The sequence below is a fragment of the Mytilus californianus genome, unplaced genomic scaffold, assembly GCF_021869535.1.
Source record: "Mytilus californianus isolate M0D057914Y unplaced genomic scaffold, xbMytCali1.0.p SCAF_6, whole genome shotgun sequence".
NCBI lineage: Eukaryota > Metazoa > Mollusca > Bivalvia > Mytilida > Mytilidae > Mytilus > Mytilus californianus.
The window spans coordinates 66,050,638-66,068,490 of NW_026262712.1; the positions used below are offsets into that span (position 1 = coordinate 66,050,638).

Sequence of the window (17,853 nt, forward strand, 5' to 3'; positions counted from 1 at the left end):
TGTGTTTATTTATTCTACATTGTCTAGAGAAACTAGGGGAGAGTTGAGTTCTCACACAACCTGTTTTACCCCAGCCACATTATTGCACCTATCCAAAGTCAGGAACCTCTAGCCTTTGTTTTCCTGTTGTGTTTTTTTTTATAATTTTGGTTCATTTGTATGTATTGGAGTTTAGGGTGGTGTTCTTTTCGCTGAACTAGTGTACAAAATAATTAAGGGGTCAGCTGAAGCCCAACTCCGTGTGCCGGATTTACTTGCTATGTTAAAGACCCATTATAGTGTCCTTGTTTTCTCTTTGATACATTCCCTGTTTCCATTCTCCATTTTACATTTTTAAAAATCAAACTGGAAATAACCAAGGTTTTAAAAATTTCATTTTTTATGCCCCTCACTTTGGGCAAGGATTTGTATAGTAAAACTTACTATACAAATCCTTGCTTAGGGGCATTATGTTTTTTCGGTCTGTGCGTCCGTTTGTTGGTCCGTTCGTCCGTCTGTCCCGCTTCAGATTAAAGTTTTTTGTTAAAGTTTTTGGTCAAAGTAGTTTTTGATGAAGTTGAAGTCCAATCAACTTGAAACTTAGTGCACATGTTCCCTATGATATGATCTTTCTAATTTTAATGTCAAATTAGAGTTTTGACCCCAATTTCACAGTCCACTGAACATAGAAAATGATAGTGCGGGTGTGGCATCCGTGTACTATGGACACATTCTTGTTATGTAATTAGTTCGTAAAACAAAATAGTTCACAACACAAGTTGATTATTATTGATATCGACAACAATAGGAATACATATGCATATGCATATAAGCATAAAATAATATAGTCTGTCTATAAAGATCCTATGTTAAAAGTTTTAACCATGAATAACCAAGCTTTTCATTTCCATTTTTCACAATTTTTCTCTTCAAATCACATTTTACACAAGAATTACAATTTTTTAAAATACTAATAACTATAGGACTTCTTAAGATAAACATCAGATAGTATATTCTATTTAGATCCCAATTCGAAAGTTTTAACCATCAATAACCGAGATTTTTTCATTTCCAGTTTTCGGGTTTTCTGTCTTAAAACATATATTCAACCAAAATTACCCAAATACTAATATTGATAAATGAAAGACTTCACAAAATAAACATAAGATAGTATGTTATTTTTTCTATATAGATCAAATTTCAAAAATATTAACCATTAACAACGGAGATTTTCTACGTTTCCATATTCATGATATTTCGATGTTTTTTCACTAAAAATCACTCATTTCATCTCAAAATTACTTCAATATGAATAATAATAACTAGAGGGCTACATAAAAGTCTATTAAGATAAGGTTTCTTGTCTTCAACAAGCTTTAGGTCTAAAAATGTAACCATAAATAACAACTTTTCTTCTTTTCCAGTTTTTAGCATTTTTTTCTCTAAAAACCACATATTTCACCCAAAAATAACCTTTTCCGCAAATCCTATCAATGTATAGTTTTAGTATGTTGTTAGTACAAGTCTATATTATAATTTGCACTAAAAAAACCTTGTGTTGCAATTAGTTGGAGGTTGAGTGATTTTAGAGCTAAATTGACTAGGCTATGAGTCTCAGTTCGAAGTAAACACTTTAAAAAATGGAATACAATAATTCTAAGTTGAAATGAGTGTCTTTATTGTTCTGTTGATAATCTGACTTATAATTGAAAATCGTAATAACACTTGTTTATGCATTAAGTTCAAGGATTCTAAGATTAATCACGGAATGACAAGCCTTTGTACAATATTTAAGCTGAAATCAATTACATTAAACTCATATATTGACAGATAACAATGAAACACTAGAAGACAATCATTCACTCTACTGTACTGAGTATCTTAGGGTTTCTTGAATATCTTGCCCATTTTTTTATCTTATATATTCCTTATTTTATTGTTCATATATTGCTTTTGTATTTCCACAAAACTGTGACCATTATTTTATTTATGTCAGATGATGACTTGTATACAATCAACAACATAATTATTAATTAATAAAGTAATTATTTCATGGTTAAAGTTATTGCGTAAAGACAACCATCTTTAATTGATTTACACTTACAACCATTTTTTCAATCAAGTAAATGCTTAGTACTTAATTATGTGACAACCTTTGTAATGATTTAGTTCCTAGTCGGTAGACAAATGTTCTAAACTCTATCCTTTGTATTATTCTTTAAATATGACTCTGATCAGTTGTGGCAAACTCACCTGTTAACTGTACCATAAACTGTACAAGTCCGTAATTGTGACTATAAAATTATTCTAATGATAACAACAATTCAGGCTGAATACTTCATCGGTTAGAGGCCAGCTAAAGCCAGTCTCCGCGTTCAGAATTTTCTCGCTGCGTTGAAGACCCTTTGATGACCTTGGGCTTCTTTCTGCTCTTTGGTTGGGTTGTTATCTCTTTGACACATTCCCCCTTTCGATTCTCTATTCTATGAACATAGGTAGCCCCGCCTTAATTGTGAGCTCTCTGTATAAAACACAAGCTTTTGAGGAGCGAATTGACTGTAATATATATTACGTAATTTACGTATGTGACGGAGGGATACTGCTTCTTAGAAAACAAACTTTCGCCATTTGAAAAAATTACGATTGACGTACAAGTTAGAATCAAAATATATTGTATCATATGTCACTTGTTGGATGTTCGTCCAGGTATAAATCAGAACTTAGTGTTTCAGTTATGTTTTTTGTTTACTTTCTAATTTATTTGGAATAGATAAGATATAGATTATCTTTAAATTTATTGTTTTTCGAAGAAAAAATATTCTTTACGTGCAGTAGGAGTTATAATTTAAGATATATTGATATATTTTTAATTTAGTCATACTCGAGTCTTGCTCTAAGTCATAAATGACAAGTTCATGCAGGATAAGAAGCAAACTATCGGATGTTAAAGTCTGCGGTTTGACTTGACTTGGATCAAACACATGACATCTCCCTTTCGAAGCGAAATCGCTACCACGAGAGCACAGCGACGATAAACGTTAATAAATTAATGTCAACCTAACTTTTATAACTTTTAGTAAGATCACCAATAAATATGATGCATCTGTTATATTTCCTATTTTGTAAATTGGAAACCATCGGAGGAAATCTGTTATTCGAACTAGATTAATGCAAATAATCATTCTAATCATGTTGACAAGCTTTTATTTCTATTTAACTATAGAATGTGTAACTTAAGAAAATTGTCAATGATTTTTATTGATGCAATAATTAAATAATACTGCAGTTTGTAGACTCATGGGGCTGTTTATCAAAAAATATTCCAAGACATGAATCTTAATCCACGATTAAGATTGATGTTCTCCGTGTACTGAAAATAATTATTTTTAAAACAAGGTAACCAAACGCAACCATGAATAAATACATGATTATTATTTTAGTTTTTCATCATTTAAGCCTTAACATATTCGATTTTGACGACAAATGGAAATATAGACTGAAGATACTTAAGTGACATTCCGAACATATAAGTCGAAGAGGAACAAACTGACAGAGCAATGGCATAAGACGAAAAACGACAAAAAGAGAAAACTCTACATCGTATTTACAAACTGTAGAGCAAAACAATACTAGCTTTTATCAGACAATAGAAATTGGAACATACGTTAATGATGTTCGCTACTCTGTTTGAAAATAACAAGCTTTTTATATGACTGTTATAAATTGATAGTATTTAAATAACAGAAATCAAAAAGCAGAAAAAAATGATAGGGCCACGATCTTGTTTTTGAGATATACTAGTAATCAATTGAAAATTTGGCGGGAAATGATTCTCTCTAGATTTGTCATACATTTAACATTGGCACCTTTTTCTTTCAAAAACTATGAAAAAATAACAAGCATTGTATAAGATTTTCAAATATGGCTTCTTAAACTATATGTAATAAAATTATAAAAGAAAAGTAGGGGTTAGCAAGCAAAATGTTTTAATGGCAATACATGGATAAAACCAGAGGATTCCCAAAATCTAGCAAAAATTCAAAAACAATAGGAGCGAACATCCTTAAAGTCGGGAGTTTGGTCTTTCATACAGTTTTGGTTTTAGAATTAAGTTAAAGGCAATGTGAACCCCTATATTTCTGCCTTCAGTACACCGGCCATATGCTCACGTGCTATTTAAAAGAGAAAATACAAAATGACAGTTGAAACATATTTGTATAGTAATATAAAAATGAGACAAAGTAATCCACTAACTATTCCTCAACGACACAGGATTCCTTATACTAACTCTATTGTGATACCTGGTCACGTTCGTTCATGTAAAGCATATAGCCGTTATAATTGTTTTGAGGAAAACTAATAGATTACAAATCAGATGTATAGTCTTCCTAATACCAATAAGAAAATTTGTTTCATTTTTTGTGTAGTGCTTTGTTGACTGCTGTTTTTACTGTTTGTCTATTTGTCTGTTTGTCTGATTTGATCTTCTTCTTTTTTTACTCCAATTCTTCGACTTGTGATTTTTTTATTCAGTAAATGCTGTATTATTGGTGCCATTGACCAGTACTTCGTCGGAAGTAACATTTGTAAAATAGCTAGTTGATAGTTGTTGTTCGTTAATTGTATGCTTTTATTTTTTGGTAAAGTTACTAAACTAAAGATTACAACTCCCCCTGGCAAATCACCCTTTACTGATTTAAACTCTCATTTTTATGCCTTCTTCAAAAACTTTTTGGACTTTTCTGACTTTCCTTAATGTAGTATCTGTTACTTTAAAATTGTAGCCGTAAATGCCACCTAATTTGTCTGTCTAGTACAGTCATAAGTTTTCAATAAAGTTGACTACGTGAACCTTAGTCACACTGATAATCGTATACGTCCGTCAATTCAATGAATATCAATAACGTTAGTGACCATGTGCACCTTACAAATAGTCTGGCATATAAAGTAAAATATCTCTCTGTTTGAACTAGGAGTGCAGTAAAGTCGATATACAAATTATGTAATTGACTTTGTGTAAATTATTTGACTTGTATTCGACAGCAGGACGTGCAGGAGGACAGGAGCACCTTAGTTGTCAGTAACTTCATTCAACGGATGACAATCAATACATCTAAGTGAATTAAACGTTATCTTGATAAGACCTCGTTGTTACCGAATTAGATCAAATGAAATACAGTAAGAATTGTAATAAAATGGCATTTGCTTGTCAATAGTTAGACTATTAATGCGGTTAGAAGTTAGCAATTTGTATATTGTTGAGCCAAACACTGTTCTTTTCGTAGACAAATGAGTTAAGTTTAATTAAAAGCTAAAGAAAATGACATTTTCTATTTAAAGAAATTTTACATCGAAATCTATATTGAAATTGTTACAAAATGAATAAATCACAAAATTATGAGTTTACAATCACAGGTCCATCCGACAAAGTACAAACTATCCCCACAAGAAATATTGACATATATAAAAGAACGGTCACATTTGTTATGGGTCTTATTTAAATGGTATGTTGTAGGTTGTACCCTTACTTATGGCGTTGAGCCTGATACGTTTACATTTGTACATGAAAGTCTTCATGGTTTCATTTGTAAAAAAAAAAATTGAAGCATAATGAGAAAAAAAAACAAACGTTATGAACATATCAAGTGAAAACGTATCAAAGAACAAGAAGAATGAAATAGAAATAAATAAGTAAAATAGATAAAAATATGATATTGGCACTTGTGTATTCATTACAATTTTATTTTGATCTTCAAACGATTTTTGGTTTTATTATACACTTAAGTTCTCTTACAATTTTTCCTTACTAATGATGTGAATTTTAGAGTGTATCTAACGAGAATAAGATTGTCTTCACAAAGTTAATTTGTTGAAACAGGCCGTTACCACGGTGTTGATAGATCAGCAAGAAAATGAACTCTCTGTACTTTTTAATACAATAGAGGACGAATTTCATTTCATTTTTCAGTGTGATTGTTATAATACAATACGGAGACAGTACATTAAGCCATATTGTTATAGGCGTCCATCGTCATTTAAGCTTGTACAGTTGTTAAGCTCAGAAAATGGAAAAGACACATGTAACCTTTGTAAAAAAAATGTCCATGCATTTAAAAGTAGAACAGACTTGTAATGATCCAATACTTAATATAGATCATTGTTCTTCTCTGATATATTCATTTATCAGTTATGTATTATGACTTGTGTTTATTTATCAGTTATTGTATTTGCATATATGTTTTACATGTCATTGTGCTGATGAGCATTATTTGCTTAAAGTATTAAAGAATTGATTTGAATTGAAGGTGCTGTCTCATCATCTTATGGCAAACCTAATCAAATAAAACTTTCTAAGCCAAGTCATACACGTTACAAATAATCACAAGGTATTCTGAAAAGTATGAAATAAAATATGTTTGTCTATGAGACAAACATTCATTTACCTAAAGTAAAGGGCGAGAGAGGGAAAATCATCAGGTCATCGTAGACATAAAAAATGAAAACAACACTTTATAAATTTCATGCGTCCGAAGTGCTTTTATCGATTTACCTTCACCAGAAACGTTGTGAAGTATGACTTATATTAAACAAAAAGACACACAAGTAAATGTTACTTTGTAAGCAATAAAAAGGGTAAATCAGATGTCAAAAAAAAAAAGAAGTATCAAAAGAAATTATATTGGATTCCCTTACTATGATATAAGGTTTTATTCTTTGTGAATAGTCTGATTTCTCCGCGAACATATTTACTATTTTAGTGGATCGTGGTCTTTGTTTTATTTTTGTTCTTGGACTATTTCTGAATAAATTAATTTACTTACTCAAATAATTACTCATCTCATTACTTTATCCATCTATGCATCGCAGTTGTCTGTACTCGTCCAGTTCAATTTCTTGCACAATGTGTCATTCGTTCTAACCATATATAATGTACATCGCATATTATATTGATAACGTTTGATTATGTCTATTTTTATGGACATGGATTTCCCCTTTATGAATTTACCTTGGAGTTCGATATTTTTATTCATACTTTTTTTGAAACTCTAGTAATTGTTTCAAGCGGCAACACTATAGTTACGTACTTATCATGCTTATAGGAATAACATTGTTGTACTATATATTGCTGCGGTGTAGGGTTTACTAATCATTACTGGATCTTTGTTTATAATTCTTATGTTTGAGTTAATATCATTTAGTATGGTATTACGTCACAACAGCAACATCCGGTGTACAGGAATAATTCTGTCAACATAAATTGACCTTGTTGACCTCGACCTACTTCGCAAATAATTAATTTCTCAACAGAATTAATAATTGACCATTTATATGTATAATTTCTCATAACAATGGAAAATTTCAATTACGACATTGACGTGTGTACGGCATTTTACGTTGAGAAGTGCTGAAACAAGTTCCCAAGAGACAAAGTTGACAAATAAATTAACATTCTGATGCCCGTTCTCTTTGGTGGGAGGTGAGAAGCATTCGATCCTCTAAATCAAAATTGCATAATACAATGTAATTTCTACAACTAGTTTTCAATATATAATATTTAGATAGAGCATAAGATGGAATTTGATTGTCTTAGTATTGTGATGTATTTGTCTGTTGTTGTCGAAAACATTTAGATTGGTTAATAGCTCTATTATACAGTCAGGAATATTTGAAGGAATTTAATTTGACGCATTTCTTCTTGTGAAGTTTGCTATACTAAAATGCCTGGAACTATGTTTGATACTGTTCAGGTATTGTTTTTTTTTTATGTTTGTCCATTTAAATTATTTTACTATTTTTTAGTTAAAAATTAAAAGAAGAATTTATCATACTATTAATTTTTTATCAACTAATTATATATATATTTGGGTTTTTTTAAAGGAAAAAAGTACAAGAAAATAAGTACAATGTGGCCTGAATGAAGTGTTCTCAAATAAGAATCAATGCCGAAAGGATTAAATAAAACATATCATTTGTGAAAATTGAAAACAAAAAAGTTTTACCGGCATTCGAATAAACATTCGGCGAAAGAAATCAGCTGCTTTCTTTATAATATGATGCATATATGCTTACAAAATACTAATAAGACTAAAACACACACAAAAAAACACACTTCTTTGTTGAATACATCTAGCAAATCAACATTTAACTATACAACTATAAATTATAGAAATAAGACCGAAATTCGTTTTCTATCAGTCCACACTTAATGTGGGTGGATTTTTCGAGTTTACTTGTATGCTTTTTAACTCCTTTTAAAATGATTCGTTTTACCAACATTCTTTCATTTTTTACCCTTTTTTTCTTTGGTTTTCATTTACTTTATCTTATATGTTTTTGGTAGTTATACAGATAAAATGATCTTTATTCTGGGATATATATATATATATATATATATATTCATAAGGTTCATCGTTACTTAAGTTTTGTATATGCTAATATAAAACAAATAAATTTCTATTCATTTGTCTTTCTGTTGCAGAAACTCGCAGCTGGTTCACTCACATTTGCCAAAGCATATTCCAATGGAGAAGCCAAGTCACAAATCGACCATCTTGAACAGGAACTTGAAGAAGAGATTAAAAGGGACACTAAATCAGTACCCGACACCAAAGTAGCGAGGTAACTTACAAAGAGAGTCTCACAATGTGCAATGACGCTTAGTTATTTTTTCTTATAAAAATAATGAGACGAGGAATGATTGCCAATGAGAGAACTATTCACCAGAGATTAAAGTAAGTGGATCTTATCAACTATTGATCACCATACTGCCTTCAACAATGAACAAATCATATCGTATAGTAAGCTATAAATGCCTCAGTATGACAAAATATTAAATAAACGAAAAACAAATATGCCAGACAGCAACCAACGACAACCACTGAATTACAGGCCTCTGGCGTGGACAGACACATAAAAAATGTGACGGGGTTAAACATGTTTGTTAGCACTCAACCCTACCCTAACCTGGGCCAGTGGTGTACAGCACAGCATAAATATAAACTGTAACAATCAGTTGGAATGAGCTTGACTCATCAGATGAGTGTTGTTATTGACCAATGGAAAGTAAAAATATTAAAGATTTTCTTTGACTTTAATCGATATAAATAAAAATACACAAAACACTCGTAAAACACAAACTTTTGAAATTATATGTTTTAGTTATATTTTGTTCATTCGTGCCTTAGAAATTTCATAAACGATTCAACCCTATTTAACAGTAAGAAAAAAAAAACGGAAATCAATAATTACATCTTAGCTAAATCATTTATAGCTTCATATATAGGAACTTGAAGAAACACCTATATTACTAATAAGAAATTATTAACAGAGCCAAAGGAAAATTACTATGTTCCGACTGAAAAGTAAATAATAATAAGGGGATTTAGAACAACTGTATAAGAACGTCTAATATAGAGATATTAAAAGTTGACATAAGACAGAACTGTTTTCTGATGATGTAGAGTCTGTCTAGACATGGTATGATTATCTGATCTCATTTAAAGAAGAAAGATTTGCAATATTTGTGTTTGATTTCAACTTGAAAGTGATAGTACTTTTTTCCGTTTACTTAAAACAAGCGTTGCCCTCAAAACGTACATGATGAATATTATATTAGAAAAAAAGCTGTGTACGCAGTTGATTAAGAAACTTCTACATGTACCTTTGTGTTTGGATTTATATGAATATATAAAGGATTGTATATTATATTTTATCAGTAAAATATTGACATACGACAATGAGTCAGTAACTTACAATAGCAACAATCATTTAGATAATATTGAGAATGGAAACGGGGAATGTGTCAAAGAGACATCAACCCGAACAAAGACCAGAAAACAGCCCAAGGTCATCAATGGGTATACGAATACGAAAGTTTTATTTTGATTCGGTTCACATATAACAATACAAACATTAGCTCTTAATAGCTTTTTACCGAATATAAATAACATATACATAACATTAAAACACAGAACATGCAGATAAGATATATAAGCAGCAATTATTATTTCAAATGCATAAATACAGCACAGCCATATTGAAATACATGCAAATCACTACTAACTACACATCTAAACATGCCAAAAGCTGAAGCATAACTAAAATTGAAGCACAGCTAAAAGTTAAGCACAACTAAAAATTTTAAAGCACAAATAAAAAAAAACACACATGCAAAATTTAGGGCATAATGCAAACATTTAGAGCTATAACTTAAAAAAAATATTTGAAAAGCTTATCTACATGCAGAACAACGGCATTCCGATCCATCCCAGGACTGTATAAGGCTCTTAAATTGAGAAAAAGCTATTTTCAGTCCTGAAATGGTCAGGTAGGCTGTTCCACAGAGTAGCAGCTGCAAATTTAAAACATTTTTCTTACCAAACTGTGTTGTTTGTTGTGGGTCTTCAACGCAGCGAGAAAATCCCGCACCCGGAGGTGGGCTTCAGCTGACCTTTAAACAATAATGTATACTAGAGGAGGTCACTTTTCTGAATTGGCACTTGAAATGTAAAAATGTTTGTCTTATTTTTTTTCGCATTCGAATAAATCTCGTGTTTCTCATATATGTCGATTAAAAGAGTTTTTTTTTCTTAAATCCCGAGGTTTATTTGGGCCATGTGGGCTATGCAAGTAATTGTTATCAGTTAGGGTCCCTTGTAAAACCTACCTATTGCTTTAATTTTAAATTTGTTCTTGTCCGAAGTATGTATGAAAAATCAAATTGTCACTAACCAAACAGCAATCAATCAAGTAATAGATATCATAAAAAATAAGCGTTTAAATTTATTTCTATCCACTATCTTTTCACTTAAAACTACAATTTACACATGCTACTCTTGTTAATTCTTCTTCAAGTCTTGAAATAATTAAACTGTAACTTAATACGCAAAAGGGACATCAAAGACAAAAAGTCGCGATCAACGAAACAAAAACAAGTATACTGAAAGCTTCAAACCCTAATGAGTACACCAATTGTAATCGGATATCTTCAAAGTTAATAAAAAGTATGTCGATATGTAACCTTGTTTTAATTTTTCTATCTGCATGATTTTTCTAGCGACAAAATAATAAAATGTCTAGTCCATAGTTGCATTATCCTTTGTACAAAAAAAAAAAATTATGAAAAAAAAAAAAAAATGTGAAACAATGTTGCAACTCACTTTCAGTTAGCAAAGACCTGTTTTGATGACCAATTAAATAGTTCTTTTTGGTCTGTAACTTCAAAGAAGAAGTGTGAATCAACATCCCAACGACACAAAAACCAACCGACATTCTCATTGAGAGGATATACAAATGTCTTTAAAAAAACGTCAGAGGCCAACTCGCCCCTAATCTTAGAAAAAGTTGGAAACAAAAACAAAAACTATCAAAGATCTTCTATAAATACCAAACTTACTGCAAAACAAAAATCATGTAGATATAACTATGGATAACCGCTGACGATGCAAAGAGTTTTGGAGTTTTTTTGTAATTAACGTTTTCTTTGAAATCTTCTGATATTAGCATGATGATTAGGATGGATTGCATTTATAGGCTGAAATTAGGTTACCACAAAATAAACTTACACTAAAAAATATATTTTTTATTTTATATGTTTCCTAATTAACCATTTCATAAAATGAAGGGGATAACAATATAAGTGTAACTGATTTACTATACGACCTCAATGCTGTATTACGTGTCGGTAATGTAATAACCATTATATAAATGAACCGAAACAAACATGAAAGATTTTTCAGTTAGGGAAAATTATTGCCTTTGTACAAAACAAAAATTATAAAAAAAACACACAGTAGAAGCATGAATCAATGAATATTTTTTTTCATCTCCTTTGAGATAGAAAAAAATTCCGGAAACAAATTATTTATCTTAATATACAATTTTGATAATGATTCAATCAAAAATGATCAAGGCTAATGAATTATTTTTTTAATTCGGTGCCAAGATCACAATATTTATTTACATAAATATCAGGATAAAAAAATGTAAACAAAATTTTCAAATCTCCTCCGTTCTGGCCAAGGTCAAATTCTTCATTCAGCACGCATCGGAATATTAACGACCAATGCAATGATTTTGATCTAAATTGTAGTTAATCTGTTTTGATGTTAAGCAGTTTCTCTTTATCCATTAGCGGTTCCAAGATGATAACCATGAGTAAAAGTTCATACAAACAATCATTAAATGGCAACAACTCCAATAAGGAGACACTGGACAATTTCGATTGATTTACAGTATATATATATCTTGACTTTCCGATCATTATTTTTGTCTGCTAGATTTCCCGAATTTTCTACACTTTTCAAGGTTTTAGGCAATCATTTTCTTTTTATCTGTATGGTTTATATTTTAAAATAGTCTTGCTGGTAAAGATTGGTTGAATCACCGAGATATATTTCACAAACAATAATCTGCAAACACTAATGACTATATTCGTGTCAAGAATATAAATTGTTTTTGGTACTTTCAGAAACCAGGATGCAAATTATGGGTTAAAAATAGTCGTTTATCAGCAATGACAACCTTGGTCATGTAACTAATTTGTAGATCTTGTCTTGATTATCATTTTTGCTGTTTACCGTTTCAATCCATCTATATTTATAGTTTAAAAGACAATAAACAAAAATGCTAAAAGTGAGAAAATTGTCATTTCAGTGCAATAACTGCTATAAATTGTGAACTGATGGTCATCCTTTTGGTGTATTATTTTTCAGTCACTTTAGCAATTTGTAGATTATGCATTGCTGATAATTTTGCATTTTAAAGTTTCTGACTTCCATTTCAAATTTTGAAAATAGTAGGCAAAACAAACTGCTAACATCTGTATATTTTTTTTTCATTTTTAAGCAATAACTCCTATAATGGGTCGCCTGATAATGTTTATAGAAATTATATCGAAGTAAATCAGTAAGTCTGAACATTTTTACCACTGTAAGATTTTATGATTATTTTAGACAATTACTTGTATTGTTCATTGTAGTAATGTCGGTTGGTTGACAGGTGAAAAATCACAAACTTTATACTATATACCGTAAGGACCATTTAGGCGAAGTTTGGTGGAAATTGGTATAGGGTTTTAAATGAAAAGATGTTTAAAAAAGTTAACGACGGACTGTAAAGTGTTCTGCCGGTGTGAAGGGCAAACATTCTGACTGCCTCTAGAAAATGAGTACATGTTGGATTATGAGCTGACGTTTCGACTGGCAACAGACCACCTACGTACCCTTCACAGAGTTGCTGCAAGGGTTCTTTAACGTGCAGAGAGCGTAGCACTCTTTCTTTACGGGATCTCATATTAAACATTCCAATTCCGATCGAAATTGGCTTCGTAATTATAAAATTCTCATGTCCCACTTTAGCTAAATGTTTACTGTTGGGTGGAGAATTTCAAGGGATGATCAAATTTCTTTACCAAAGTCAAACCTTGGGTTTCTTGAGTTTTTCATGCCGAAATCCGTATATATAGCTTTTAAAGAGGTAGGGCCAATTTCCCCTGAATTTTTTTCACAGAAGGGCCAATTTCAAAAAGTGCTGAAAGAATAAAATTTACGATAAAACATGAAATAAAAATGTTTTTTGGTCAAAATCTCGATTTTTATGTATTATATTATGTCTGGAAAATAGTTTATTTAACCTTCAAAAAAGGATGAAAGTCAAATATGCGGAATTTACCGTGTTTTTAGGTTGGAAAAACAGGGAATCCCCCTAGAAGGACACTTCAAACCAAAACAAAGTTATGTTTTTTGTTGTTGTTGTAATTTGTACAACTTTTCCCCTCAAAAATGAAATTGGTTTAGTGTGTCCTTAATACCTAAAAAACAACTTTTTTAATAAAAAGTGGAACATCACTAAATTTTACCTGTATAGCTGCTTAATATAGACTTTGTTTTCTAGAGTCGCCGTGGCTCCATCGGTAGCGCTCAAAACTGTAAATAATGGATTGTTTTTAAGATGGGGTTCAAATCTCACGCTAATTTTTCTCATTTTTTATGTTGAAATATTAAAATGTTATGTTTCTATCACATTTTTTCGGATGTTTCTTTAATTCAAAGAGTCACACTGAAGTAGGTGCTTGTACATAACCAATAACACGAGAATTGATTATATAGCAATGAAGCCCAAAATAACAAAAAAAGGCCATAACAGAAAAATTTCAAAACAACAAAAATATTTTTTCTAAATCTTGAACAAGAAGGTTTTAGAAAATGGTATGATATGTAACAAATGCAGACAGTAATTTTATCGCAAATTCAACAACTGTGTAGATACTAGTACTGGCATTGTTATATTGTACCACCATCCCTACACCGGAACCTAAGTCATCAGGAAATGAAACAACACCATAGAAAAAATCAATTACACTACCAATCGTGAATGTAGGTAAAACATCAAGAAAGTGTTGAATCTGTATCACAACATAGGGTCGATCCATTTGGTACAATGCCATGCAGAAAAAAATAGATTACATGTGTTTGTTACGCAAGCCGTTCTAGTACCAACTGGTGTAAGCTGTTGTCCGGTTCATATAGAAGGTAATTTTAAAACCTTAAAAGCTGGAACAGTGTATAGATATGGATTCATCCAGATTGAGGGAAACAACATCCCAGTAAAATGCGTCCGATATTTTTTGGCTTCTTGGCATTAAAACAGAGACCGATCTTGAATTAGATTAGCTGATTTATGTCAGATAATTAGATTATTAAATGTTTCTTGTATTTATATTTAACCCCCTTTTTTAGGCGCAACTCTGGGGCATTCAGTTTTTTGGTCTGTGGTCCGTTCGTTTGTTTGGCCGTCCGTCCGTCCCTTCGTTCGTCCGTCTGCCCCGTTTCAGGTTAAAGTTTTTGGTCAAGGTAATTTTTGATGAATTGGAAGTCCAACCAACTTGAAACTTAGTACACATGATCCCTATGATATGATCTTTCTCGTTTTAATGCTAAATTACAGTTTTTATCCCTATTTCATAGTTCACTGAACATAGAAAATGATAGTACCAGTGGGGCATCCGTGTACTATGGACACATTCTTGTTTAATATTTTGTTAGTTTTGAGTTAAAAAAAAGTTGTGAAATACGTGTACGCTACAAATCACCTACCAACATTAACACGCTAACTGAAGCACCATGTTTTTTAAATACAAAACTAATTTTGAATATCTATTAGTTGATAATTCATAACAAACAAAATCAATATTGATTTTGATAACAACAAAAAAAAAAACAATAGTCTTGGCCTTGATTATTGTAGGATTACCTGTTCAAGGTATGAAAATAGATGATGTGACGTATTTTCATATACTATAATTAGTATCTATCGGGCTATTTAAAAACATGATTTACCTAGCTAATCAAATGAAAAAAACTCACGGGAAAATGGCCCTACCTCTTTGCGAAACGGTTTAATCGACATTCATAGAAAAACAATTCACAAGCTTCAGGCGAACGGACTGAATTTTTACACATATTAGTTGAAGAATTCTTACCATATTTCCGTCAATGCAAATGAATATATTTCAACCAACTTTTATTTTTTTTAGAAAATATGCAATAACTGTATTTCACACTCCTTGACTTGTTAAGTAAATTTTATTGAATTATCTTGGTATCATGTCTTGTTCGTATGTCGATTTGTCTAGACTGAGTATCCATTTCGTTGTTTATGATTGTGAGAATCAATCAAATGTACCGATTAAATACATGCTTTCATGTATTTATGGACAAACAACTATAGATATAAACATTAATATCATGCACCTTACTTTTTCGAATCGTCAACTTAATTACACTAATAAACATACAATACATAAAAACGTATATCGATACAGATAACGCATAACTTAGAGGCAGCAGTAATTTAACGATGTTCAAATCTCATAAATCCAAATTAGGAAGATACAAATCAAGGTATAAAAAAGCAAAACCTGAAGAAATCGCATGAACTACAAAAGAATTGAGACCTGGTGCATCAACAAGCTAAATAATGCTCTCTTTAACATAAGTCGTTGTACCGATCGTTAGCGTTTCTGTCAATGATTATCTATTGATTGATTGAAAGAAAAAGAGACAAAACATCCGTTTCAGACATTTCAATGGTTATTTTATCTTCGAAGCATCATTATTTTTGTTTTTAAAAGATTGTATTAGGACACATGAAAGAGGGAATATACTATATTATTTACTTTTTAGTTTTCTCTTCAAATGTCAGGAAATATGACCTTTAAAAAAAGATTAAATCACCCTTGAATCATTTATTCATTGTTAGTTTTTAAAACTTGCACTTGTTCTCTTTCGAAATTTTCCCAGATATGAAGATTAAATGACGACGAACATGGGGTTTCTAGTATGACATATTCCATGAATTTTCTTTAGTGAAAAAGATTGAAGGAAAATTGTTTGGAGATTGCCTTATACTACGAAAAATGGTTCAAATTGCAAAAATGGGAAAGTTGCAATACTATATATTTGTTGTCATCCCAAAGAGAACACACCATATGGGAATACATGTAGGATTGTACCCGAAAGGAATTGATCACATACAAATCATTAATGCACATGCCTACTGAAAAGTGATATAAATGATATAGTAGTATTTATATATAACAAATCTGAGGCAACAACAACTTAAGAGAGTCTTAAGAGAGACACGAAATGATTTCAAATAATTCTATACCAGACAAAACAAATGGTTTTTACTTGTTATAATCTGATTAGATAAGCGACCGTACAGCTCTTTCGGCGATTAAATCACACTTACTTTGATTAAATCGAACAAATTGATAAAATCTACGTCAGTTCTCTAGACAAAAACTTCACGTAATCAGCTGATGACGTCAGCTAATAGGTTACAATTACTATAATGGATATGATCCTTGCAATTTGGTGAAAAATGATTTATGGTACACCATATGCGAAATCATTATGACCAATTCTTTTTGTTCAAAGATAAACAATCGATAACAATATTGTATATTTTTTGGAATTTTTAAGAGAAATGTATTGAACATCTAATAAATCATTATAATTACAAGAATACGTAAAACGTAAAATACCTACAATCTTCACACTTATATAACTGTATCCCTACAATACTACTGCTGATGTTCATTGGACAAGTTATGACACTTGGCTTTCAAATATTTGGCTTTGAGCTTTCCTGATGGTAAATCCAGAAAAGCGCTTCGGACGCATGAAATTTATAACGTGTTTTTATAATTTTTTTCAGCACTGGGTCGATACCTCTGCTGGTGGAATATCAGTCCCCGAGGGTATCATCAGCTCAGTAGTCTGTACTTCGGCACTGGCATGATATATAACAAACCTTTCTCAAATTTTCCGTTTATTAACTTTAAAATCATAAAGAAACTAAAGTTTCGACTCCCTCAGCCAAAGTTGACCTTATATGGATTTGGCTATGTTTTAGGTACTTTTTGGTTGTTTAGCTTCAACTGTTTCGGTTCTTATACATCCTTGGCTTTCAAATATTCGGCTTTGAGCGTTCCTGATGACGGAACATCCAGATGAGGGCTTCGGACGCATGAATTTTATAACGTGTTGTTTTCAATTTATTTACTGAAATTAACTTATTCAATATTGATTTATGAAAATTGGCGAATAAAGGGGATTTTTTCCAGAAATGTTAGTATGCGCAAAGATTTAGGTACAGAAAACTAAAATAATAAAAAGGAAAAGATAGTCGTGTTTCAAACCAAAAAGAAACAAATCGATACAAATCACCAAAAAAAAAAAAACAAGATATAACGACTTCACAATAATATGATTATTACCGAAGTCGATAAACCAAAAAGATAAGTTTTGAAGTATAATTCTTACATTTAATTTTCTTTATAAATAATATTACTATAAAAACTAGATCTTG

At 31.0% G+C, this 17,853-nt stretch overlaps 1 protein-coding gene across 1 annotated transcript in view; it reads left to right on the top strand.

The window, feature by feature from the left end:
- LOC127706577 (uncharacterized) overlaps positions 1-17,853 on the top strand; it is a 60,140-nt gene that overhangs the window by 18,842 nt on the left and 23,445 nt on the right. Inside the window, exon 2 of the mRNA XM_052211233.1 lies at positions 8,459-8,598. Coding sequence (XP_052067193.1) covers positions 8,459-8,598 — 140 coding nt within the window. The remainder of the gene's footprint in view (positions 1-8,458; positions 8,599-17,853) is intronic.